The sequence below is a fragment of the Monodelphis domestica genome, chromosome 4 (assembly GCF_027887165.1).
Source record: "Monodelphis domestica isolate mMonDom1 chromosome 4, mMonDom1.pri, whole genome shotgun sequence".
NCBI classification, from domain to species: domain Eukaryota; kingdom Metazoa; phylum Chordata; class Mammalia; order Didelphimorphia; family Didelphidae; genus Monodelphis; species Monodelphis domestica.
Window position 1 is genome coordinate 324,004,346 of NC_077230.1, and position 27,885 is coordinate 324,032,230.

Genomic DNA, 27,885 nt, shown 5'->3' on the forward strand with positions numbered 1-27,885 from the left:
ATTGAAATTCATCGTCAAAGGGCTGATACTTACTATGAAAGAATTCTAAAAATTCATTTACCACAATGAGATACAAATCATTCATATGTGGAATGAAAGGTTCCAAATATGCATCTACAAACATGCTAAAATAAAAAGAAAAAAGAAATCAGTTATCATGATACTGAAGGCCATATAGAACTTCCAGCCCCGGTTGTAATCAAACACAAATTCATCCTTCCTCTATCCATGTCCCCCAAATCTGCAATTGTCCACTCTGTAGATAGTTACATACCTTCTACTCTCACGGAACAAATCCTATGGAATGGAAAAAGAAGAATACGTACAGTACAGTCAGTAAAGTTCATAAGTCAATTCAATTAAGTAAGGACAGACATTAAACCACATATAAGTTCATAGAATCCCTCTCTTTGCCTTGGCCTCAGGACCTCCATAGCTTTGCCTTTCCTTTTCCTCCTTTCCCTTCTCTTCCCCACCCCACCATCCTCTCTACTCAAAGGTGGTCAAGCAAGAGTTCGCCAGGACTCTACATGTTTATCTCATTATGTGATGAGTCCAGGTTATATAGTTATTCTTTATCACAAAGTGAAAAATGAAGAGAAAGAATTATTGATAATCATGAAGAGCCTTAGATAAGAATGGAGTTCTGAAAAGCCAACTCTATAGAACTCTGAATGCTTCCAGTATCTGAGCTCTTAGCACTGGCATGTGCCTAGCATGTGGTACTTAATGAATGTTGAGTGACTGATTGGTTCCAATGCCTCTCACTATGGTCACTGCTGCCTGCATATATGATGGAGTAAAGTGGGCAGGTCAGAATTCCTTCATATGAACTCATTTTCTACCAGCACCAGCACACAGAGCCTTCCCAGTTACTCTCAGGACAAACTGCAGAAGACAACTCATCCCTCAGGAATGATGCTTGTCCTTTCCCCCCAGGAAACTCAAGTCATACAGAGTAGAAGATAAAAAAAGCAGATCACAAAAGATGACATCAATCTTTACGTCCTCACATACTGATGAGGTTGTTCTCATCTCACCTTTAATAGTTCCACGTTTGATTTCTGAATCTTTTCTTCAAAATCTCTGGTTATGTCTTTTAGATATCTGATTTTTCTGGACACCTTGGGCTCCCATTCCCTTTTTTGCTTCATGATGTCCTGTTCCCATATAGCTTCCATCTCCTTCAGCTTCTGATAGAGCTCACTGAACTTCTCATTCCCCTTTCCCACTCTGAGTTCTTTCATGTCTAGTGTCTCCATCTTCTTTTGCAGGTGTTCCCATATTCCATAGATTTTTTCCTCAAAAATGTCTCTGTCCTTATATTTAGAGTTCTGTAAAGAAGAAGGTTATTCTAGTGACATACATGGGACCATTTCACGACCTCAGTCCATTCCTACCTGCTCAGTGTCGTATTACTACAAAGAGCATTGGACTAAGTCAGGAGCACAGGATTCCAGTCCCAACCAGGTATGTGACCCTCGACTGCCTCTCCAGTTTCATTTTCCTCTCAGCAAAATTTCAACCTCCTATGAGAAGGCTTTACTGATCCTCCTTCATGCTAGTCCCTCCCCGTGTTAATTATGCGTAATTTATCCTGTATATATCTGTCCATACCTAATAGTTTTCAGGTTGTCTCTCCCATTAGACTGGGGGCATCATGGGAGCAGGGACTGTTCTTTTTCCTTTCCTTGGATCCCCATTATTTACTAAAGTGTCTGGAACATAGTAGGTGCTAAATAAATCCTTACCTACTGATTATATTAAGTATGATAATGGTAGAAAGATAATCTGACTCTGTTCCAAGGTCATATTTCATACCAGGCCATCCAACTTAATTAGTAAAGTCCTGGGTTCCCTTTTCCTTTTTCCCAAAGGACCCTCCAATCACAAGTGCTTACTTCTCTGCTTTGGTGGGTGGAGGATCTGAGCTAGGGTAACACAGATAAGAAAAGTAATGCAGCAAAGGCAGAGATGTAAGCCAGCTAGAAATGGCTTAACACACGACACTGGCTGGACTCAAAACTTCTATACTTACTAGTGACAAGAATGAGGGCAAGTGACAAATGTTTATGAACTTCATTTTGCTCACCTTCCAATTGTAGCTAACAATGATGGGGAGCTTGTTCTGAAATGCATCAGAGACTGGATATTCCTTGAAGCAGACACTCAATCTCTTGACTCTGGTCATTTTCTCTGACTGCCCCCCATGCCTGGAATGCTCTTCCTCCTCTGCTTCACCTACTGAGCCACCTGAATTCATTTAGTCCCAACTAAAATCTCATCTTTTACTAAAAACTTTTCCAATTCCTTTTACTTCTCGCGCTTTCTATCTGGTCATTGTTTCCTATTCATCCTTTACATAACTGCCTTTGTATATATTTGTTTGCAAATTATTTCCTCCACAATTCCTTGATGAAAGTCTTTTTTACCTCTTTTAATATCCTAGCACTTAGCACAGTGCCTGGAAAATAGTAGGCAAGGAATAGATGTTTATTAATGAAAGACATGCCAGATATTATTTAGGAAGACCAAATCAGATACTTACAGCCCACACCACAGCCCAGGCCAAGGGTTTCTCCTCTTTAAGTTGAAATTCCTCAAAGACCTTTACATGAAGCCTAATGAGGTTTATCTTTTCCTGAATATCCTTCTGTAAGAAAAATATAAATATTAACAACATACAAGTCTCTGTTCTAGGCTTGAGGCCCACGAAATGTGAGGGGCTCAGAAACTCATGAGAGGCCAGAAGTATTTGAATGATCTGTAGAGAAGAGTCAGATAGGAAGAAGAGAGTCTAGCTAAGCTCTGATGGATAGCTGTGTATTTGGGGAACAATTCTAAAGGAAAGATTCAAGTAGGGGCAACCAAAGCGGGAGTGAAGAGCTCATGAGCAATGAACATCCCAAGCCACCAGGACAAACCTCCCCTGACCCTTGCATGACTCACCCTACTGCGAAGAGCAACCATTGCAATGGGCCAGTGCATGTGGTGCACGTGCTCCTCTGATTTCGAGCAGGTCACACAGAGTAGAGTCAAGCTAAAGTCACAGAAAAACTTCTGGTCTTCCAGGTGTATCACACACTGGTCTTCTCCTTCAGGGTACATGACAATGTCTGCCTGAAGAGTTTTCAGCTGGGAGAATTTCAGGCATTGTGAGCAGCCAAAAGCTCGATAGTGATTTGCCCTAAGACAAGGCAAACAGGCAGGATGTCCACAGTCAATGGTGACTACTTTTTTGTGCTCCCTCCAACAGCTAACACAAAGACTTTCTTCTCCTTCTTCTTCTCCTTCTTCTCCTCCTCCTCCTCCTCCTCCTCCTCCTCCTCCTCCTTCTTCTTCTTCTTCTCCTTCTCCTCCTCGTCCAATTTCATTTAAGAACATCCTGAGGAGAGAAAGACAATGAGGATATTTTTCCTACTCTTTTAGTTCAAATCAAATACATTTCATAAAATGGCAGAGTAAGCAAAATTACAAACTATTTCCCTATAGCTGGGGCAAACTTTCCACCAAATAGAGACACCATCAAGAGGAAGAGTGGGCACAATTAAGGGACACATTGCAATAATGACTTTATATATACCTTTAAGGTATTTGACATAGATTTTGTTATTTGATGTATTCAGAAACCCAATGAAGAAGGTGCTATTTTTCTGCCTTTGTAGAAAGAATGGGGAAAACCAGTGATCAATGGACTTAAAGGGGTTAAATTGCTTTCCTGCCCGTGGTCCAGGAGTAAGCAACCCATGGCCCACAGCCTAGGGCATGTCCTGTACAGTCCAAGGGCTGTATTCTGTTCAACATTGAGGGAGTTGAAGTATCACATAGAATTGGTTGGAATACCAGTCTTCCCAATTCCAGGGCATGCCAAATAGTGAACAAAAATATCCTGTGAAGTAGGTATTATTATCTGCCTTATAAATGGAGAAAATCAGACTGAGAGGCTGAGTAGCTTGTCCAGGGCAGACATCCAGGTAGAGTCAGATGGGGCAGCTAGTTAGCAAAGTGGATGAAAAAAGCACCAGGCCTGGAGTCAGGAGAACTTGGGTTCAAATCTAACCTCAGATACTTCCTAGCTGTGTGACTTTGGAGAAGTCACTTAACCTGGAATAAGGGCTAGGCAGCTTTTGCTGTTCTTCTGTCCTAGAATTAATGCTTAAACAGAAGGTAAGGGTATTGAAATAATAAATAAGAAGAAATAAAATCAGAGGTAGTCTTCCTGAATCACTGCCACCTAGTACTTCTTATTCTATTGGCACTCAGTACTTCTGAATGCCAATCCCTTAGTCTCTTCACCTCAGGAAATTATAAAACTGTAAATTATGCCCCAATTTTGTGACATAGATTAAAAAATAGGCTAGAGAAGTTGTATCTTCACTGGGAGCTCCCTTCCTAGATGAAAGACCACAGAGCAAAGGACAAATGCCAAGTGCATTGAGATGTTTAAATATAATGCCAGAGAAATTGATTAGCTATCTCAAAAGTAGAGGTATGGGGTGAAGCTGGGTGGCACAATAGATAAGAGTCAGTGCTGGTGTCTGGAGGAACTAGGTTCAAATGTGACCTCAGACACTTTCCTAACAGATCTAACCACTCTTCTGTCTTGGAATTTGGTACTTAGTATGGATTCATAGAAGATGAAGGTTAAAAAAAAAAAAAAGAGTTACTGATCCAGCGGTCTTTACTGCAGACCTCCACACCCTGAAAACCTCAGAGGCTCAATTTCCTGAATTGGGTTAATTGGGTGCAAAGCCCCTAAACTTTAAGAAAGTTTACACAAGGATTGAATAGTGCAAACTCAAAGTCACCTGGCTCCTTTCCTCCTCTTTGGGGTTTATAGCTTGAATCTTTAGTAACAGTTTCCATCTTAAGGATTTAACCTTTCTATCTAGAATGGCTGACACAAAGTAAGCACTTGACAAATGCTCATTGTTGATTATAAAACATTTGATCATATATGTAACACGCAAACACTATGTACGTAGGTATATGTATACAACTCTCCCATACTAACTATTAATTCTGTGCAATAATGTTGTAGTATCTTATTAACGACCCCCATTTTATAGATGGGGAAATTGAGACTCAGAAAAGCTATAGTTACGGCCCTTCTTCACTAAACTAGCCTCTTCCTCAGTGTTCTCAGATTTTGATAATAAAAGAAGTACGTTGCAGAAGACAAGCAATAAATAGCATTTGGACTCAGCAGAATCTTCAGACTCAAAATCGGAACTTTGTCTGATCTTGGACACAAGTCACTTCAAGATTTCTTGGCTTTGTCAACGTGGAATCTATTAGTCCCCAAACTTGTAGCTTAGAACGATTTAGTGATTACCCAGTTTATTTAGGGCGGAGGCGAAATCCACTGCAGATGGGGGCTAAGCCCAAACCGCAGTGGAGGGACTCTTTAGTCTCCCAGCATATCACACCCTCCCTCTGAGGATCGAACCCGGGAACTTCAGCTTGAGAGACTGGCGCGCCACAGCGTCCCTCCACTTCGGCTTGGGTTTGGGCTTGGTTTTCGCCCCCATCTCAGGTGGATTGTGGATTCTCACAGGAAAAGGCTCAAGCCTGAGGCTTTCACCTTCGAGCTAAAAAAAAGCGAGACTCACCAAATCCCTCCAAGCTACAAGACGGGGGACTTCTGAATTCCACGTAGAGAGTTTCAAAGTCCCCCCACATGTAAAAATGAAGAGGTAGAACGAGAGGATTCCAGCGGCTCCCGGCCAATTCTAACCCTTCAGTCTTCCACAATAGAAGAACTTCCCAGAGGGGCACCTACCTTAGACAGACGTTGCCAAAGGAATTCAGCTCACAGAAGCAAACTTGACTGGGGAAGATCCACCACCCAAATGGCTATTTATATGTTTCCCAGGTACTTCCTCTCTCCCATGAACCCTTTCTACTACGTGAAGCACTAGGCTAAGTCACTTACAAACACCCAATCAAGAACACCCTTTTGTGTTTGTTTTCAGCCTCTCCCACCCCTTATTTCCATTTAATCTTCAGCACTGAGGGAAGGAGGAATTCACAACTCAATCAATCAGCATTTATTAGGTGGCTGCTTAGTCCTAGACCTTGTGTTAAATCACAGTGGATTCAAAGCAAGGCAAAAAAATAGGACTCTGGCCTTGGAGGAGTTAATATTTTAATAGGAGAGACAATTTGCAAGCGATTATATATGTAGAATATCTGAGAGTAGGTGCTAGCTGTGAGGGTGGAGTGCAGAAGGAGCCAAAAAAGGCCTTAGATAGAAGTTGGGATTTGAGGGGGCAGCTGAGTGTTTCAGTGGATTGAGAGCCAGGCATAGAGAGGAGAGGTCCTGGGTTTAAATGTGGCTTCAGATTTATCAGCCTAGCTGTGTCAACCTGGCCAAGTCACTTAACCCCCATTGCCTAGTCCTTACCACTCTTTTGCCTTGCATAGTATTGACTCTAAGAAGGAAGGTAAGGGTTAAAAAGAAACAGCTTTCCTCTTCAAAATAAAGATTTTTTATCAAAAGTTCACTTATGCCAGCAGGTCAGACTCAAGAACTCCAATGCTTGTGTAAACTGAGTCACAAAATTTTGTTGTTGTTACCATGGTATCAAGGAAAGACTGATGGATCTAGAGTCAGAATGCCCACATTCACACCTTGGTTCTGCCACTTTACATTGAGTAAATGAAAACATTTTGGGCCCTGGCTATCTTTTGTATCATCAAGGGACTGACTGAATATTCACTCCAATTGTCATAATTAAATTAAATTAAGGCATGAAAAAGAGGAATGCATTAGGAGAGAGAAAGGAAAAATAGAATGAGATAAATTATCCCACATAACAGGCATGAAAGAGATTTTATAGTGGAGGGAGAAGATGGGTTTTGTGAAGAGAGAAGCACCGGAACTTTATTCTCACCGGAAATGGTTCCGTGAAGGAAAAATATGCTCAATCAATTGGAAATAGGACTTTATCTTACCCTACCAGAGAGTCTGAAGGGAATGGAAGAGAAGTGGGGTGGGGCTGATAGAGAAGAGGGAATTGGGGAATGTGGTGGTCAGAAACTAAAAAGGGGGAAATCAAAATTCACAGAGTAATACACAGTGAACATAATAAACTTCCCTGTCCTTTACATCCCAAAGATATACAAGACCGTAAAGTTTTATTCCTCTTCAGAAAAGTCACCTTTGGAGACATTGTTCCCAGAGTCCCAGAACTTTAGCTCTGTGTAGTGTTAAGGGCATTACTTTGGGTGGTAGAGAAATCTTGAACACTCTTGTCCTGATTAAAGACTTGTTATTTCAGAACTTCAGTGGTTCTGTGTTTTTTCAAAGTTGACAAGGAGAAACTCAAAGAAAACCTGTAAAGACTTACAAGAACTGAAGCAGAGTGAAATTAGCAGAACCAAAAGAATATTGCACACAGTGACAGTAATACTGTATAATGAACAACTGTGTTAACTTAGCTATTCTCAGCACTGATCCGAAATGATCCCAACTGTCACCTGCTTCTCCACCTAGTTCAAGCTTTTGTTGATTGAATCAAAAGTAGACAAATGAGAGTTAATCATGTCTTCAAATCTGGTAAGGCACTAAATAGAGGCACTTGAGTCATTGTTAACCAAAGTGTTAACTCAAAATAGACAATGGGAATAAAGAATTCCACATTACAAGTATAAACTTAAAGAGAAGAAGAATTCCTTTTATATGACACTAGCTTCAACTACCTGTAAGTAGGGGTACTTAAGTTATTGTTAACCAAAGTGTTAACTCAAAATAGACAAAGGGAATTAAGGATTCCCTTTTACAAGTATAAACTTAAAGAAAACAAAGAATTTCTTTTGTCTAACAATACCTTTAACTATCTCTAAGTAGGGGTACTTAAGTTATTGTTAACCAAGGTGTTAACTCCAACTAGGCAGAGAAAATAAAGGATTCCCTTTTTCTGCAAGTGTAGACTCAGAATAGACAAAGAGAACCAAGAATTTCCTTTGACATGATGGAATATTATTGCACTATAAAAATAATAAGGAGGATAATTTCAAAAATATCTAGAAAGTCCTCCATGAACTGATGCAGAGTAAAATAAACAGAATCAGGAGAACATTGTACACAGTAATAGCAATATTGTACAATGATCAACTTGTGAAAGATGTAGCTACTCTCAGCAATACTGAAGGACTTATGACCAAGAATGCTATCCACCTCCAGAGAAATAACTGTTGGAGTCAGAATGCAAATCAAAGCATATTATTTTTCACTTGAGTTCATTTGAGTTTTTATTTATGATTTTGGTTTTATATCAGTGGCAAATTAGTTTTTACTCTCCCTTCTCAGTTAACTGTGATGTGATATACTTAATACTACCTAGTGGCACTATACTGAAGCAAGAATATTGACACTTAGGAAAGCAAAAGAAAATATAGATGAACTAACAACAAATGTGGTGGAGAGAACAAAAAATAAGATATATAGTATAAATATAGAAATAGAATGATTCTCAACATGATTAAATAAAGATAATAAAGTTAAAGTTATTAACTTTGGCAATAATTTCCTATCTATTTTTGGAGAGAAGGAGATGATAAAGATACCTAAAAATAAAAAAAATAAAAATAATACCTAAAAAAAATTTGGTTAACATTTTAATTTTGCAAGACAACTTTTTGGTCTTCCTGTCTCTTTTATTTTCTTGTTGATCAGAAGAGCTTATTCAATAAAGGAAATGTAGAATATATTTGGAAAAAAAGAATGAAAAAAATAAAGGCTATTCATAAAATGTAATTCTTTAAAAAGACTGTTGAGGCAAAGAGTTTGAAAGAGAGTCTCAGGCAAAATCCCTATTCCTTTTAACCCCACCTCCTCCCCATCTTTCTCTGGCAAATATTAATCATTGTTTTGTATTTTGAATAAAAATCTTAATCCTTATTAGTAATTCTGTTTGTGGAAAATCCATTCATGGTATAAGAAAGCTTTTAAAGCAGAGGTGAAGATAGTATTTCAATATTTGTGATTTTAAGTAAGGTAAAATAGACAGGTGAGCAGTGTGAACTCATCCTTCTTTGCTCGGGGACTTCTGAATGCTTTGGTTTGAACTTCTGTCACTGAATAGTCCCAAAGTATGGACACACTTCTTCAGAGTATGAAGGACCAGGAGGATTCACACCTTAAAGGAAGGAGGGGCTTCAGTGTCTTGGGCTATATAAAAGGCCTGGGATGAGACAGAACCAGAATCCTAAAGCTGAAAGCAGAGCTGAAGGTAGAGCTGTAAGGTTGAAGTAAAGATCCCAGAAGAAAGGAAGGTAAGTTTCCCAATGAGAAATATTATTTGAGTGTCAGGGATGGAAGAATACGGCGCCATGCTATGGAATGCACAGAGTTTGAGGGACATATTTCTCCATGACGAAATATATAACTTTGGAAATTATTTCTCTGGGGAGGGGGAGTGTAGCTGAATGGATTAAGAGGTCCTCATCTAGAGATGGGAGGTCCTAGGTTCAAATCTGGCCTTAGACATGTCCCAACTGTGTGACCCTGGGCAAGTCACTTGACGCACATTGCCTAGCCCTTACCACTTTCTGCTTTGGAACCAAAACACAGTATTGATTCCAAGAAGGAAAGTAAGGGTTTTAAAAAAAATTATTCCTCTGAAGGTAGTAAAAGAAGAGAGCTAGATTTCCTGTTCCTGGATTAGGCAATAACAATTCCAATCAAATGGAAAAACAAATTTCTCTGAGCCACAAGAAGTAACAGGATTGTGGAAGATTTAATTATCTTCCCTTGTCCATCTAGTTATCCTAAATTCTTTCCTTTTAAAAATTTGCAAATATTCCTAATCGTATATGAAAGAAGTCCCCAAGTCTTTAAACATCAAATGAATGTAAAAGTTGGAACAAACATCCAATATGCTGCAAAGTTCAGAAGAGATGAAATAGACAATACTGAAGGGTTTGGGAAAAGACCAATGAACTAATGCACTACTAGTGCAGCTGTGAATTTAGCCACACATGTTAGAAGGATATTTGCAATTATCCACAGAAATGGATCCAAAGGATCCTAAATCCATACACTTAGATCCAGAAATGCTACTCTTAGCCATAAAATATAGAGAGCATCTTGTCCACTTATCTCATATTACAAAAGGAGAAACTGAGGCCAGAAGAAAAAAAAATGTTTACTTGGGAGAAATTCAGATAAAGATCAGTATAACTAGAATCTAACCATCAACAAGGAAACCAGCTTTATTATCTTTTGTAACATAATGTTTTATTTATTAGTCTTTTATCTTATTATTACTATTAACACAAGTTGCACAGATTATAACACTGAAGAAATGTGAATTTATTAACAGCAGATACATTTATCATCCTTAAAAAAAAAAAAGATCTCAGTTCAACTCCTACTTCAGATTTTATCTAGCTAACACCAGGCAAGCCACTTGACCTCTCATCTTGAGACTCCCCATCAATAATGCAGATAATAACATGGACTTGGATTTTGCACTGAACAAAGAAAATAATGTATGAAAAACACTTTGAAGCTTTTGGTCAAAGACAGATATTATTACAAGATGTCCCATCCTTGTGCCCACCCTTCCTTGTCATGGTATGGGAAACTCTTTGCCAAGATAAAGGGAGAAATCATTTCTGATCATACTGTTTTTTCCTGAAATATGTTTGTTTTAAATTTAAAATATTGAGAATAGGAGAAGCATTTTTACTGAGCCTCATTTTCTCTCCTCAGAGTCATGTCCAATCAAGTTGAACAGGCAGAGGGTCTTCTCTGCATTTCCTGCTCGGGTGAAGTCATCAGATCAGTCACCACTAAATGTGGACATGCTGTTTGCATGACTTGTCTCAGGAAAAACACCTCCGCATTTTCGTGTTGCCCCATATGCTGGAAATTCTCCCAGATGAGAACTCTTCAGTCTGGCATTGCTGTGTACCCTAAAGAAGACATTTGTAATATTCACCAGGAAGATGAGAAGATGTTCTGTAGGGATAACCAGACCCTCTTCTGTGAGTCCTGCCCTACATCAGAGGATCATGAGTGCCACATCCATTTGCCAATAGATGTGGCTGCTCACCACTTTAGGGTGAGTCATACAGGGAAATCCTCCAAGTGGCTTAAGGCATCCACTGGTAGTGACTCCTCCAATCCCAATTTTACCATTCCTGTTAGCATATCCCTTGGACCTAGCTCTGAGTATTCAACTATCCATCATGGCAGAGTGAGAGTGTGGCCAAACAGCCTCTTTTCTTCCTTGCTATGACTTTTCCCAAAGCTCAATGAAACAGTAGGGCCCTAGCAGGGCTCTTCTAGTTTCTCAGCCACTCATATTTCATGGGACTAAGACCTAGAAAAGAGATTTCCTAACAGTCTTTATTACTATTCTTCTTACAGAATAAGATCCAGACTAACCTGGACATCTTGTGTAAACAATTTGAAAAAGTTCAGGAACTTCTACTAAAAGGGAAGGAGCAATCCCTGGCATGGACTGTAGAATGGGTTGTAAGTATCTGACTGTCTCCTTTAATCATATCTTACTTATCCTTAATATTAAATGATTTTCTTAAAAAACTCCCCATCATTATTAGGCATATTTGCTAAGTGAGGAAACTGAGTTTCACAGACACTGTAGAACTTGTCCCATGCTACTAAACAGTTTAGAAATTCGAATCAAACCAATGTCTCCTGACCTGAAATCCAATGTTGGGTGTTAAGTTGCCTTGAGCTGAAGTTGGCCTCCATCTCTGTCTTCTTCTTTCTGCTCTCTGATCTGGGGTGTCTGGCCTTAAATCCCTTCAGCCACCAAAGAAGAAAAGTGGGGGGCTCAAGGAAGAAATTAATTAAAGTGATGAGAATCATTTGGTAAACATAATTTGAGAAGTAAAGAATATTAATTCAGTGGTGTGAAATGATTACAAATTGACCTTGGAAGAGTCCTTCGAAATCTCTTCTGATGTCATCTGAAATACAAAACTCTAACTTTAAAGGCTCAAACTGAAGTGAGAGGCAAACTATCATTCTCCAACAACACATACAACTCTCTGGGAGGGAAATCCAGGACTCTTCACTCCTACTGAGTTCAGTGCTCCATGCACTGCACAACAATGAGTAGGCAAAAAAGGGTAGATTTGGAAGGCCTCCATTTTTTCCTACGTATATCATCTAATGCTTTAATCTGCAGGACTATAAAGAAATGCGCAAAAGAAAATTTTGGAAAAATTTTCAGAAAATATGCAAGTATCTGAGCAGGAAGAAGGAAGCAAAAGAAGAACTTATTGTGGAAAAGATGAACAGGAAAATCAATAAAATCTATAAGAGACTAAAGGAGATAGAAACGACCCAGGAACATCAAATGATGGAGAAGAAGAAGGCCTGGGAGCACATGATGTCTAACCTGGGAAGATTCCTAACAGACCTAATTACTGAGCTGCAAAAAGTGATGAAGAAGCCAGATATAGAAATGCTACAGGTGAGAATAGGATAAATTCATTAGGTCTAGGTGTTTAGAGGGACAAGAAATCCAAGACATCTTTCATTGGCCTTTCCCAGATCCCAAAAGATTGTTTTAGAGAGCTGCCCTGCTTTCTTGATCTCTGTGCTTTGTATTTCCTGGGGAGAGAGGTCACTCCTGAGACCTGAGATGTCTGACTACAGACACTTGGCCTGAGAACAGCAGGAAGGGTTCTGTGTGCATTGGCTGGAGCTGATCCAAGGAATCCTAGCAAGCCTAGCAATCCTGTGCAGCTAGCTTGGGTCTTTCATATGTGTAGGCAGCAGCAGGTGGTAGGAGAGACACTGGAAGCATTCAAGGTTTCCATGCTCTTCTGGAGGTGACTCCAAAAGATGTCTATTGATTCCTCTTAGGCTCTGTATCATTTTTTATCAGTCATTTTCTCCCTCCATTTGACTCCCTCTTTTAGAGAATACCTCAATGAGCCTCATCACAAAATGAGATAAACATGTAGTCACTGGAGACCTCTTGTTTGACCACATTACTGCTAGCACCATACAGGAACTCTTCAAGCACAAACTAGCATGGGAACAAAGGGTTGTATCCAGAATTCAGCTTTTCTAAGTTGAGGTTCGAGGAGGTGGGGAAGAGAACAGAGAAATGATGATCCCTATTCAGGAGTGGGATGCGATGGGCTTTTTGGAGGCTGGTGTCATAGCCAGGTTTTAGGAGAAATGATTCATGACCCACACTGACCATGTTCTTTTTTTCCCCCTCTAGGTTGTGAAAGAAACCTTAGAAAGGTATGTGTCTCTCTAGATAGTAGATAACTACAGTCTAGATTGAGGAGTGGTGGGTAGCAATAGCTGGGAGAACAAAGAAGTTTAAAAAGAAGTACAAGATGTAGGAAATTTAGCACAATGAAGGATGTCCAACGTCAATGATTTCTGTTTTCCATAGGAGTGATGTTTGGCTAGACTTGGAACCTTTCACACCAAATCTGGAAACTTCTTATGTCAAGATTGTGATCCAGTTTTTGAAACTCTTGCAAAGTAAGTGTCAACCCTTTGGGCAAGAATCTTTGGACTTTCCTCATAAGAATGCTAGGTGATAAAGAACCCATCCATTGGGAAATGTGATCTTGTATTATCTCTGCTATCCAAGCTCCCATGTCCTTGCATCTTTAACTTACCTGGGAATGACTCCTGATACAGCTGGGCTCCTTTGGTTGGTACATGCAAAAGATGGAATATAAAAGCTATCCAGGGTAGAGTGATGGGAACAAAGCGAGGAGAAAAAAAATATGAAAAGGGAAAACCAACTCTGGGAAATTCCCTGAGGGCTCTATCCTTTTAGTGCTTCCTAGAAGTATCTGATAGGCCCCTATTAGGACAGCCATGGAGCTTCAGTGGGAGCTTGAAGTTTTGCTAGGAGCCAGACACAGAGCCTCTAAGAACTTCTGTGGTGAATTGGAGGCATCAGCATATGTAATTATGGGACTTGGTACATTGGAAATGCTCAATGAGGAGTTTTTCATTCATTCCTAAAGATGGAAAATAAGAGGAAATAAGAATCATAAGAGAGATTTCATAGGGGTCCAGGCAGAGACTGATTTTCCTCTGTGCCTCCTTCCTGAAATATATAAGATAAAGAAGGACTAGGCCCTGAAGTATAGAATAGTATAAGGGGAAAGCACTCACTGGGTCAGGAATAGAAACCATTTTCTATTTAACACCTTCTGAATAGCCTTAGAAAGCTTATTTCCATGGGAGATTAAATCCCCTCATGTCTGCTTACGTGTGTTATATGGTGGACTAATTGATTTCTATAGGATCTCTTCCAGAGCTATATTATATTATTATTTCTTTTGGAAATGAAATCAAAATCAAGGAACCTGAGCCTGGCATAGCTGTAGAAATGGACGACCTTCTGTAAAGGCTGCTGCCTGTCCATTTGGGGCATGATGGGAAGGGAAAACTTTGTTTCATTATTCAAACACTGAAAGCCCTAAAAATTGAGGAGAATTCTCAGAAAAATCTGTGTTAGGAAATCAACCTCCAAGTATTTGGAGAAGTCTCATTTATACCTTAGGAATCTCTTGTTCTAGTCAGTAAATAGACCCACCTAATTCTCTCCCAGTTTTTCTTCTTTCTCTACATAATTAACCATTGGGTTGAAGGAATTTGGGAAGTAAAGGCTAGAGACCTGAATGGTCCACTTTACTTTGAAAGATTTAGAACACTTGAGAATTGTGCCATGAGATAACTGTACTGTTCCTTTCATTAAACAACACTTATTTCTATGATGACTTATTTAGAGGAAAGGCAATTTTTATTCTTAGTTCTGGTCATGAGAATTGGAGAAATCTGGGCATTCCAAAGCCTAGGATGTAATTGTTACCTACAAATGCAAGAGGTCATTCATCTGTGAGCATCGATAAGATTTTGGGGCCTATTAGAGTAAAAAGGGAATGCCTAAAAGAGAGATCTCTAGTTCTCGGCTAGAAATAGGAGGGCCGTCCCTTTTGCTAACTATAGGATAGTGATTTATAGGCTCTTCTTGTCCTGAAGGTATCAGATTTTCCATGAAGCAGTAAAAGATCAACATAGAGTCTTTTTAAGCCCTCTCTTTCAATCAGATTATTGACATCCCTTTCTTTTGACTCTCCTTCCCTCTGCATAGGACATAATCTATTGGAGAGCTGCAAAGACTACAAATTGTCTGGGGAGAAAAAGAGGACAATCAAAATTGTTCCTGATGATTTTGGCATGGTATATCCTATTTATGTATTTGGAAGTCTTCACGTCAAAGACACCACAAGAAGATTTATAATGATGACTTAGTCTCAGGATAAACTGTCGAAGAGGAAAAAGGATATACAAGAACTATCACGACTTTCCGGAGAACCATATAGAGGGAAAAACATCATCTACCAAGTCTTTTTGCTTCCAGTAGAAATGCTGCTTGAACAATGCACAAAGGTTGAAGTGATTCTGGATGATATTGAATTTGGTGTATTTAATAAACTCTATATGTTGTCCAATACTCATCTCTTGCTTTCATATTTGGCCAGACATAGGATTATAACTCTATGGAAGGGGTCCTTCCCCTAGTATAAATGGACTCTACCCTACTCCCACTCCCAGGGGGTTACTGGGTAGATTTCAGAGGATCCCTGAATTCCTGATGTTTTCTACCAAGGTCAACTCCCCCAAACACCTCCATTAGCAAAGGGAAATTCTTTTCAAGTTACAAATGACCTGGTCATTGCTTGAGAATCAAGTCATGGAAGCACCAGATGAATATACACAATGACTGAATATTCACTCCAAGTTTCACAATCTAGCTTCTGGCTTTATTTGTTCACAGAGTAGTCAGATGGCTGGACAGCTAGGGGGTACAGTAGATATACAGCAGGGTAGTAGGTGATGAGATCACCTAATACAATGATGGTGAACCTTTTAGAGAATTAAAGCCTAAGTGCCCAAACTTCTACCTTCATCCTCCCCCCCACACACACACACTACATTCCAGATAGGGGAGGAAGGAAGTGCTCACACTGGGCAGCTGAGTAGAGGGGTTGTCATAAGAGATATATCCTCAGGTTCATGGAAAAGGGGAAGGGAGCAGCCTCCTTCTAGCATGCTCTAGCCCACGTGACATAGGTTTTCCAACACAGACCTAATATAAAAGCAGTTGTGACTGCAGAATTTCCCAAAATACCTAGTATGTGTGTGTAACATATTAACATTTTCAAAACTCTTTACATATGCTTCCTTATCTGGTCATCATAACTACCCTGATAAGAAAATACAGTTATCTTCTTACTGAGGGAGGTTAAAAGACTTCAATAAACAAGTCTGAGTCAGGATTTGAACTCAGCTCTGAGTATACTCAACACGATAAGATCACTTAGCTAATTAAACATAGTATTCTTTCCCTTTCAAATCATCAATTTTACTAACAGGTAATTCTTACCATTTCTTACCTGAGTAAAAGTCTTGGTGCTAGCTTATCTCCCATTCAATTAATTATCTGGGCTTTAGGAAATATGAAGTGTACTTTCACTTCCACTGCTGATATCTAATCTCAGTTCAATTTTGTCTCCCATAAAGACTGAGTTGAAATTATAATGATTTTATTAGTACCTTTAACTTTAGGAGACACACTGAAATCTACAAACAACACAAATGCTAATTTCCATTTAAAAATGACAAGAGGAAAGAAGTATTATATATTGTAAAGATTGAAATTTAGGGGAGACTGAGGCAAGATAGAAATTAGTTTCTCTCTGCAAGGAGTATTATATTTTTATGAGGTTCATTAAAGGTTAAGGATTAAAGAAAATACAGGATAAGAAAGCACGTGTCTAGGCCAGAGAGAGGCCTAGACACAACCTTAGCTACATTATGAAAAGAGCCACGTCTGCTTGCAAGGGGAAAACAGTGAAGAAAAGAGCCACAAAAGACTTTGCAATCAGGTTAAATATCCCATCTCGTTCTTGGCCCAGGTAAGGTTTTCAGTGAGATTACAAAGCATTCTGGGGAAGTGGAGCAAGGGCTTCTGTGGATTGAAGTCCTGGATTCAAGTCTATTTTTTATAATATGAAACCAAAAAGTTCTGAAAAGAACTGCCTTAAGCTCCTAGGAGTGTCCAGGCAAGATGAACAAGAATTACCCTGCCAGCAGTCTAGGATATTTCCTCTCCTTTTTCCTTCCAATAGAAGGCCTTGACCTGTGGAGGTGAGAGATTCCATCCCTTCTAGGCACAGAAAAATAGAGGTGGTATGTGACAGAGGCTGGTACTAAAGGAAGTTTTCTGCTCTTCAGGGGAGGGGCCCCAGGAGATGGGAATCTTGAGGAAGGAGAAAGGTTCCCTTCTGAAGAGCAGTTGGTCTCTCACTTTGGAGAAGCTGGAGAGAGAAAGAGTTGAATAAGACTTTCTCCTGAGAGTTACCCACTTTTTTCCTGCTTGTGACTGGAAACCCTTTCCCCAACCCTTCCCAGTTGAAGAGACTCAGTGAAGAGAAACCTGAGAAAAGGCATTTTGAATCTCTGTCAGACTTTGCCTCAGCTCCTATTGCCCTGGGTCTGAACTGTGGCCAAGGGGCTAAACCCAGGCTCAGTCATTCTGACTTTCCTTCTGGGGGGTTAGGCTGTCAAGGCCTGAGTTCCCCCCAAACTCAAGGAGAGAGGAAAAAAGGTTTCAGCTGGAGAAAGGATTCCCTTCCCCTACTTTCCTTTCCCATTCTTTCCCTGCCAGTTATTCCTTGTATCACCCTGATTGAGTTAATTGACATTAAAGTAGTTATCTTTTCCCCCAAGCTGTGAATCAAGTGTGAGTGAACAGATCAAAGGGAGAGACATCTTCCTAAGAAAAAAGTCTTTGGCCTCTAGTAGTGGAGGGGGGGACAAGAGGGTCAAGAGCAAATGTGGGAGACCAGCTTTAGCTCAGGAGAGAAGGCAGAAGGGGGAAAATCTTCAAACCCCCTCTCCCCTCTCTGAGCCAACCCTAGACATCCGCTGTCCTCTCCCAGATCCTGTTCCATTTTCCATCTCCAAATCTTTTTCTCCATTACATCCCTTCAGAAGGGAACTTTCTGCTCCTCAAGATTTCCATCTCCTGGGGCCCCTCACCCAAAGAGGAGAAAAATCTTTCTTCACTGCCAGCCTCTGTCACAAGTATCAGAGCTTTCCTCCTAAGGAGCAAGTGTCTTTTAATTTCATGACCGTAATTTATAGTCCATTTCATCTCCTTTCATTTGCTACCAAGTGATGACACTGGTGGTCAAGACCACAGTTTTTAGGGGGAGATTTTGTTTTGTTTTTTTTCATGTTAAACTTTGAGCCAAAGGGTATGGGGAGCAAGCCTCACTTTTTTTGGGTCTTCCCTGTTGCTCAACAACAAAATAAACTTCTTTCTAAATTATTTAAGTCCTGGGTTTGAGTTTCATTCTATCACAACAATTGATTGATAAACTGGCAAACCATTTCATATGCCCCCAATAAGGAAACTAAATTCCTCTAGGGCTACTGCACCATTCTCCCACCCCTTCATCCCCCCCAAACCCCACAGTGCCTGGAATCCCAGCACATGTACTTCCATAAACCAAAGACCACCACTGTGGTTCTCCAACCCAGCCCAAACCTGCTAAAAGTCCTCTCTCAATTTCAGTTCCCTAAAAAGAGCGTGCTCAGTATATTTCCCTAATCTCAGAAAGAATCATTCAAGAGGAAAGTATCTGTACTCTATTTCCCAAAAACATCACCAAAAGATGAGACCCTCAAACCCAATCTCAAAAGACTCCCATGGGTTACCTTTTACTTAGGTACATAATTCCCAGTAAATCCGTAGCTACAAGCCAAGCCCAGAACTTTCCCACTCATAGAAATGTATTCTTATGAAGCCAGCATACAAATCAATCATAAAGGCCCATGCAAAATGTGCAGATATACCAAGCTTCATCATACCTCAGTGACTTGATTCTTCCCTTCAAGAAACTCCCTAGTAAACCCTGAAAAATGATCAGTCTAATATTAAATCTGAATTGTGTTCCCAGTACCCCTCAACCTCAATGATATGATTATTGAATTATCTTGAAGAACTTTTGATTAATTATTTCTTTTTATTAAAGGTAATAAGTAAATTTCCTTCATTGTTTGTAAGCTCAAAACTCCTCACAGGGTAGTGAGAAAATTAAGCCACCTGTGACAAAATCATTTATCTTGTGTGAAACCTTGATTCTGTCAAGAATCTGTAATCACAATATAAGCATAAGAAATGTAAATCAATTGATTTTTTAAAAGTAATGTATCACTTTTCCAATTATCTCTATTTAGACATGTATGTTAGGTAATATATCTATGGGCCCAAAAATGGGTATTAAAAGAACCATCAAGCCTGGGGATGGCGAGCAGCTATCAGATTCAAAGCATGCCCATTGGGGAAAGGAAACAAGACTGACAGTTTGTGGGGGAAGGAGCAACAGGGAGTGGCAGTTGGGTCTTGTAACTAGCATTTTCTTTCTTCTGTGTAGGTCTTCCTTCCTGGTGTTGGAGGTGGGAGGAGTGTTGACTTCTGAGTCTGGAGTGGTGTGCCTCTACGTGCTTCAGCCTGAAGACACAGGCCCATTCAGCTCTGAAGGTCAGACATTCTTGTAGTTTTCTATCTACTGCAAAGATTCTGACATGGATAAAACTAGCACAGAGGACAGGACAGGAGTGGGAGAAACCCTCTGCCAGCCTGTGGGGCGTGGCTTCAGTTCCAAAAGCAGAGGAAGACTCCAACCTTAATTAGGGACCTCCCTTGCCTCTCCTTCCTGATATCTTTCCAATCCCAACTGGTTATTAAACTATATATTATTTGAATTCACAGTCAGCTAAGTGGACTATCTTTTCTGTGCATAGAGGAAGCAGAACATCAGTTTAGTCATTCAACCACAAACAGTCCTTATTGGACCCCTGCTGCTTCCTCTCAGCAGGGGGCATATCTTTCCTTTGCCTCACCAGAAGCAGTATTCCCTCTCTCCCCTCAACTCCTCCATATCCTGCTACAAACCTCACATTATCTCCCATTTTTCCAATTCCCCTCTCTTTTCCCAATAAATATTGCACCATGGCAGAAAAGCATACATCTGTCTTCTGTTTGTTATTTTCTTGACTGACCATTTGCCACCTGTTGGGAACCCCTGGAGTCGCAAGTGAGGCTGGACCTTGCCTTCTCCCAGTCTGACTTCAACCATTCCCTCTTGGGGCAACAGAAGGAGCTATCAAGCCCCTTCCCAATGAGCTCATACTTTGGTTTAGCAAGAGAAGAGAGTTGGGTGAGTGTATACTCCCTCCTCAATCTTCAGGTGGGCTTTTCCCAGAAGAAAGTTCCTTCACAGTCTTAGAACCTACTTTAAAGGGAATGCCCAGGCTAGCCCTCTCTTCATCCCCTCCTAGGAATATTCTCGACTCTCCAGACTTTCTCTACTATACCACAAAGATTTCTTCACCCTGGAAGTTTAACTGGCCCTTTGAATTTCTCACACTGGGAGTATCCTCAACTTCTTCAGCCTCTTAATCTGATTGGCAGGTTTCTACTTGCTCTTCTAAGGAGTATAGTCATTTGTTCCATCTTCTCTCAGACTCAACATGGGACATAACACACAGAGCTGTACAATAATATGTATACAACTATCATGTATAATATAGTAAAGTATATAAAAATCATCGTACAACAGATGATGATCCCATATACAACTGTGAATACTGTTTGTTGCCCTTAGAAGAGAGAAACTTGCAGCATTGTTAAACTGGTCATCTTCACCCTCAGAACAATTGCAAAAGTATTTCATTATTTCTTCTTTTCTGCCCTTAAATAAGGAACATTTTCTTATTTGGTTAGCAAGGCTTGCCAATTTTTCTCCAGACACCTCCTTTTTGCCTTTACTTGCTCCTTCTTCTAGTTCCCCTCTTGTACAATCCTTTGGTTCCATTTGTTTTTTTTTTGCTTTTTTTTTTAACTATTGCAAGTCATCACAGAATGCTGCTGATTGGCTCTGATTATGAATGGAACTGAAAAGCCATCAAAACTAAATCTCTCCCCTAAAAAGCCCAAGCTGCTTTCAGCAGGCAGTCTCCTTTATTTTGCTCATAAATATTTTTGGGTTTGGTTTGGCTCCTGAAGTTATTTCACCTTCAGTCAGTTGTGTCAACATGGAGTCTGGAAACCCCAAGCTTGTAGCCTAGTAAGATCTGATGAACCCCAAGTGTTAGGACTAGTTTGTAATTTGGAGACCCCAAAGCTTGTACTTGTTCCTTGTTCCTGTGAGAAGAATAATGAACCCTAAGGTAAAAGATGATCCACTTCAGGTAGGGTTTAAGCTCAAGCCTAGTGACTCTTTAGTCCAGTAGGCAGTCTGAAGGTCCTGAATTCAATCCTCCTGAAGGAGGGTGTGATGAACTGGGAGAGGCTTCTGGGGGCAAGCCACTTAATCTCTAAACCTGGGTTTTCCTATCTTCAATGAAAGTAATTATAATGCCTACTTGCTATTTTGTGTTTGGGAAACAAGAAGGACTTTAAAAACACTAAGTATTTTATTACAATTGAACCCTAGTTCTTTTTCATCATTCTTTTTCTTGATGGTGTCTCCTCTTATAGGACACTGAGTCCCAGGTTTATAGTGGGAAATAATTGATTCTTTCTTTGGTTAGTGTTTCATTTTGTGAAATGTGTTTTAAAATTTTAAAAATCGGTCATGGGAAAAGCACCCTTACCCTTATTATCTCCTCAGGATGTTGGAAGAGGAATTTGAAGAGGAAGGAAGTTTGTTGGGAACAAAGCCTTAAGCCTTGAACTGTGAGCATTCTATTTGTTGATCTTGTCTCAAAAACCAACACTCTCAGACTTTGTGCTGCACTGCATGCTGGGAATTCAAGCATCTGAGAACTCTTCAAGATGACATTGTCAAGTATCCTGAAGGACAAGGCATTTGTGAGATGCATCAGGAGAGGAGAAACTTTTTTTGTGAAAACAATCAGACTCTGCTTTGTGTAACCTGCTCTAAATCAGAGCATCATAAGTATCACATCCATTAGCCCACTGCAGTGGCTGCTCTTCGTTATAGGGTGAGTCATACGTGGGTCAGGGGAAATGCCCCAAGTGCTTTGAAGTATTCCTCCATGTCCATTTTGGTTATTCCTGTATTAGTCTATCCAGTGGAGCTATCAACACACTGAGTACTGGGATATCCATAAGAGCCACACTCCCTCTTGCTGAGACTCCCCATTAAAGCAGACAGCGCTGGCTTTTCATGACTCATGGGTTTCTTTTTCTTTCTTTCTTTGTTTCTTCCTTCCTTTCTTTCTTTCTTTCTTTCTTCCTTTCTTCCTTCCTTCCTTCCTTCCTTTCTTTCTTTCTTTCTTTCTTTCTTTCTTTCTTTCTTTCTTTCTTTCTTTCTTTCTTTCTTTCTTTCTTTCTTTCTTTCTTTCTTTCTTTCTTTCTTTCTTTCTTTCTTTCTTTCTTTCTTTCTTTCTTTCTTTCTTTCTTTCTTTCTTTCTTTCTTTCTTTCTTTCTTTCTTTCTTTCTTTCTTTCTTTCTTTCTTCCTTTCTTTCTTCCTTTCTTTCTTCCTTTCTTTCTTTCTTTCTTTCTTTCTTTCTTTCTTTCTTTCTTTCTTTCTTTCTTTCTTTCTTTCTTTCTTTCTTTCTTTCTTTCTTTCTTTCTTTCTTCCTTTCTTTCTTTCTTAGAACTTTGGGCTTGAAATCAAGATGTCCTTTATTCAAATCTGGCCTCAGATACTTATTAGCTGTATGACTCCATGACTAGTCACTTATCCTCTTTATTCATCTATAAAATGGGGTTTTTGGGGTAGGTAGGTGGCTCAGTGGATAGTGAGCCAGACCCAGAGATGGAAGGTCCTGGGTTAAAATCTGGCCTCCGATGCCTCCTAGCTGTGTGACCCTGGGCAAATCAGTTAAGCCCCCATTGTCTAGCCCTCACTGCTCTTCTGCCCTGGAACCAATACACAGTATTGATAGTATATTGATAGAAGATGGAAGGTAAGAGTTAAAAAAATTGTATCTACCTCCTAGACTTGTTGTGAGGATCAAATGAGATAATATTTGTAAAACATTTAGCACAGTGCCCAGTACAGAGTAGGTGCCTTATAAATGCTGGTTATTATTATTAGTTACCTGCTTTGACAGAGGAAGTTATTCCCTAGAAATAACATATACTGATGAAGTCATAGCTTCAGCAGTGCCCAAGGTCACACAACAAGGAAATGTCTGAGACCATATTTGAACCCAGGTCCTCCAGTCTCCAGGCATGACTCAATCCACTAAGCCACTCAGATGCCCTCTGCAATTAGTTTTTCCTTTTTAATTTTTAAACATTATTTTATTTGTTCATTTTCAAACATTATTCCTTGGAAACAAAGATCATTTTCTTTTCCTCCCCCCCTCCGACCACCCCTCCCATAGCCAATGCGCAATTCCACTGGATATCACATGTGTCCTTGATTCGAACCCATTTCCATGTTGTTGATATTTGCATTAAGGTGTTCATTCAGTCTCTCCTCAGTCATGTCCCCTCAAACCCTGTGATCCAACAGTTACTTTTCCTCCGTGTTTTTACTTCCACAATTTGTCCTCTGCTTGTAGATAGTGTTTTTTCTCCTAGATCACTGCAGAATGTTCAGGGACATTGTATTGACACTAATGGAGAAGTCCATTACGTTTGATTGTACCACAGTGTTTCAGTCTCTGTGTACAATGTTTTCCTGGTTCTGCTCCTCTCACTCTCCATCACTTCCTAGAGGTTGTTCCAGTCTCCATGGAATTCCTCCAGTTTATTATTCCTTTTAGCACAATAGTATTCCATCACAAACATATACCACAATTTGTTCAGCCATTCCCCAATTGAAGGGCATCCCCTTATTTTCCAATTTTTTTGCCACCACAAACTGTGTAGCTATGAATATTCTTGTACAAGTCTTTTTCCTTATTATCTCTCTGGGGTACAAACCCAGCAGTGCTATGACTGGATCAAAGGGCAGACAGTCTTTTAGCACCCTTTGGGCCTAGGTCCAAATTGCCCTCCAAAATGATTGGACCAATTCATCACTCCACCAGCAATGCATTAATGGCACAATCTTGCCATAACCCCTCAAGCATTCACTGCTTTCCTTTGCTGTCATATTGGCCAATCTGCTAGCTAGGTGTGAGGTGATACCTCAGAGTTGTTTTGATTTAGATCTCTCTGATTATAAGAGATTTAGGGCACTTTTTCATGTGCTTATTAATAGTTCTGATTTCTTTGGCTGAAAACTGCCTGTTCATGTTCCTTGCCCATTTATGATTTTTTGTACAATTGATTTAGCTCTTAATAAATTTGAGTAATTAAACCTTTGTCAGAGGTTTTTGTTATGAAAATTGTTTCCCAATTTGTTGCTTCCCTTCTCAATTTGGTTACATTGGTTTTGTTTGTAGAAAACCTTTTTAATTTGATGTAATCAAAATTGTTTATTTTACATTTTGTGACTCTTTCTATGTCTTGCTTGGTTTTAAAGTCTTTCCAATCCCAAAGGTCTGACATGTATACTATTCTGTGTTCACCTAATTTACTTATAGTTTCCTTCTTTATGTTCAAGTCATTCACCCATTCTGAGTTTATCTTGGTGTACAGTGTGAGTTGTTGATGCAAACCTAATTTCTCCCACACTGTCTTCCAGTTTTCCCAGCAGTTTTTTGTCAAATAGTGGGTTTTTATCCCAAAAGCTGGGGTCTTTGGGTTTGTCATATACTGTCTTACTGAGGTCACTTACCCCAAGTCTATTCCACTGATCCTCCTTTCTGTCTCATAGCCAGTACCAAATTGTTTTGATGACCACTGCTTTATAATAGAGTTTGAGTTCTGGGACTGCAAGGCCACCTTCCTTTGTATTCTTTTTTTCATTACTTCCCTGGATATCCTTGATCCTTTGTTCTTCCAAATGAACTTTGTTATGGTTTTTTTCTAAATTAGTAAAAAAAGTATTTGGAAGTTCAATGGGTATGGCACTAAATAGATAGGTAAGTTTGGGTAGGATGTTCATTTTTATTATATTGGCTTGTCCTACCCATGAGCAGTTAATGTTTTTCCAATTGCTCAAGTCTAATTTTAGTTGTGTGGAAAGTGTTTTGTAGTTGTGTTCATATAGTTCCTGTGTTTGTCTCAGCAGATAGATTCCTAAGCATTTTATTTTGCCTAAGGTGATTTTAAATGGGATTTCTCTTTCTAATTCTTGCTGCTGAGATGTGTTGGAAATATATAGAAATGCTGATGACTTTATGCGGGTTTATTTTGTATCCTGCAACTTTGCTAAAGTTGTTTATTATTTTGACTAGCTTTTTGGTTGATTCTCTAGGATTCTTTAAGTAGACCATCATATCATCTGCAAAGAGCTATAACTTGGTCTCCTTCTTGCCTATTTTAATACCTTCAATTTCTTTTTTTACTCTAATTGCTACTGCTAGTGTTTCTAGTACAATGTTCAATAATAGAGGTGATAATGGGCATCCTTGTTTCATTCCTGATCTTATTGGGTATGCATCTAGTTTATCCCCATTGCTGATGATGTTATCTGCTGGTTTTAGATATATACTGTTTATTATTTTTAGGAACGACCCTTTGATTCCTATGCTTTCTAGTGTTTTTTTTTTTTTTAAAAACCCTTACCTTCCGTCTTGGAGTCAATACTGGGTATTGGCTCCAAGGCAGAAGAGTGGTAAGGGCTAGGCAATGGGGGTCAAGTGACTTGCCCAGGGTCACACAGCTGGGAAGTGGCTGAGGCCAGATTTGAACCTAGGACCTTCCGTCTCTAGGGCTGGCTCTCAATCCACTGAGCTACCCAGCTGCCCCTCTAGTGTTTTTAATAGGAATGGGTGTTGTATTTTATCAAAGGCTTTTTCTGCATCTATTGAGATAATTGTGTGATTTTTGTTGGTTTGCTTCTTGATATGGTCAATTATGTGGATGGTTTTCCTAATATTGAACCAGCCCTGCATTCTTAGTATAAATCCTACTTGATCATGGTGAATGACCCTTGTGATGACTTGCTGGAGTCTTTTTGCTAGTATCCTATTTAAGATTTTTGCATCTATATTCATTAGGGAGATTGGTCTATAGTTTTCTTTCTCTGTTTTTGACTTGCCTGGTTTTGGAATCAGTACCATGTTTGTGTTGTAAAAGGAGTTTGGTAGAACTCCCTCTTTGCTTCTTATGTCAAATAGTTTGTATAGTATTGGGATTAACTGTTCTCTGAATGTTTGATAGAATTCACTTGTGAACCCATCCGGCCGTGGGGATTTTTTCTTAGGGAGTTCTTGGATGGCCTGTTGGATTTCATTTTCTGATATGGGATTATTTAAGAAATCTATTTCTTCTTCTGTTAGTCTAGGTAATTTATATTTTTGTAAATATTCATCCATATCGCCTAGATTGGGATATTTATTGCCATATAATTGGGCAAAGTAGTTTTTAATGATTGCCTTAATTTCCTCTTCTTTGGAGGTGAGGTCCCCCTTTTCATCCTTGATGCTGTTAATTTGCTTTTCTTCTTTCCTTTTTTAAATTAGCTTGACCAGTACTTTGTCTATTTTGTTTGTTTTTTCAAAGTACCAGCTTCTAGTCTTATTTATTAGTTCAATAGTTCTATCACTTTTGATTTTATTAATTTCTCCCTTGATTTTTAGGATCTCTAGTTTTGTTTTCTTCTGGGGATTTTTAATTTGTTTGCTTTTAAGTTTTTTTATTTGCATTTCCAATTCATTGATCTCTGCCCTCCCTAATTTGTTAATATATGCACTCAGGAATATGAATTTTCCTCTGAGTAGTGCTTTGGCTGCATCCCATAAGGTTTGAAAGGATGTCTCACCATTGTCATTTTCCTCAATGAAATTATTAATTGTTTCTATGATTTGTTCTCTAACCAACTGATTTTGGAGTATCATATTATTTAATTTCCAATTAATTTTTGATTTGGGTCTCCATGTACCCTTACTGATCATTATTTTTATTGCCTTATGATCTGAAAAGGTTGCATTTATTATTTCTGCTTTTCTGCATCTGTATGCCATGTTTCTGTGACCTAGTGTATGGTCAATCTTTGTGAATGTGCCATGTGGTGCTGAGAAGAAGGTGTATTCCTTTTTGTCCCTATTTATTTTTCTCCATACGTCTATTAACTCTAATTTTTCTAAGATATCATTCACATCTTTTATCTCTTTCTTATTTATTTTTTTTATTTGATTTATCTAAATTTGATAGTGGTTGGTATAGGCCTCCCACTAATATGGTTTTACTGTCTATATATGTATCTGGGAGCTCTTCTAGGTGAAAGAAAACATATGCCTGGAGTTCTCATGTATGGGTATGGAAAAAAAGGCTGAGCACAAGTCCACTACTGTATAGTACATAGTTGTGCTAGGAATAGAGGAAATAATAGTATTTATGTTGGAAACTATAGAGTGTCTCTTTATAATGTGATTGTTCACAGCCCTCAAATCCTATACCAATCTATTGAGGTATTTGCCATTGGGCCCTCTTTTTGGTTTTTTAACGGGCATTGTGGGAAAATTATATTCAGATTTACAAGGGATCATTATTCCCTGGTCAATTAATGAGTTTATTATTGGAGTAATTGCCTCAATTGCCTCTTTTGAGAAGGGATACTGAGGAATGGAAGGAAGTGGGCTATATTTAATTTTTATCTGCACAAGAATAGCTGACTTAAGTAAGCCTACATCAGAAGAAGATGTGGCCTGAAGAGACTCCAGTATGTCTGCAGGTATTACAAAGGTGGGATGCTCTTTAACCCTCCTGACTCTCTGAGAGAATTACAAGGAGTAATTTTAAATATTCCTCAGGTACTTCCAAGGAGATAGAGCCATCTGGGGCACAAATTATTGTAGCTTGTAGTTGGCT

The 27,885-nt window shown here is 39.3% G+C and overlaps 1 protein-coding gene across 1 annotated transcript; it reads right to left on the bottom strand.

Moving 5' to 3' along the window:
- Positions 1 to 212: 212 nt before the first annotated feature.
- Positions 213 to 3,384, bottom strand: LOC103094406 (tripartite motif-containing protein 51-like). Its single transcript, XM_007495449.3, has 4 exons — positions 2,950 to 3,384; positions 2,549 to 2,653; positions 1,041 to 1,334; positions 213 to 297 (listed from the first exon to the last, which is right to left on the bottom strand). The coding sequence occupies exons 1-4, from the start codon at positions 3,382 to 3,384 to the stop codon at positions 223 to 225; spliced, it is 909 nt and encodes a 302-aa protein (XP_007495511.3). The 3' UTR covers positions 213 to 222.
- Positions 3,385 to 27,885: the final 24,501 nt, after the last annotated feature.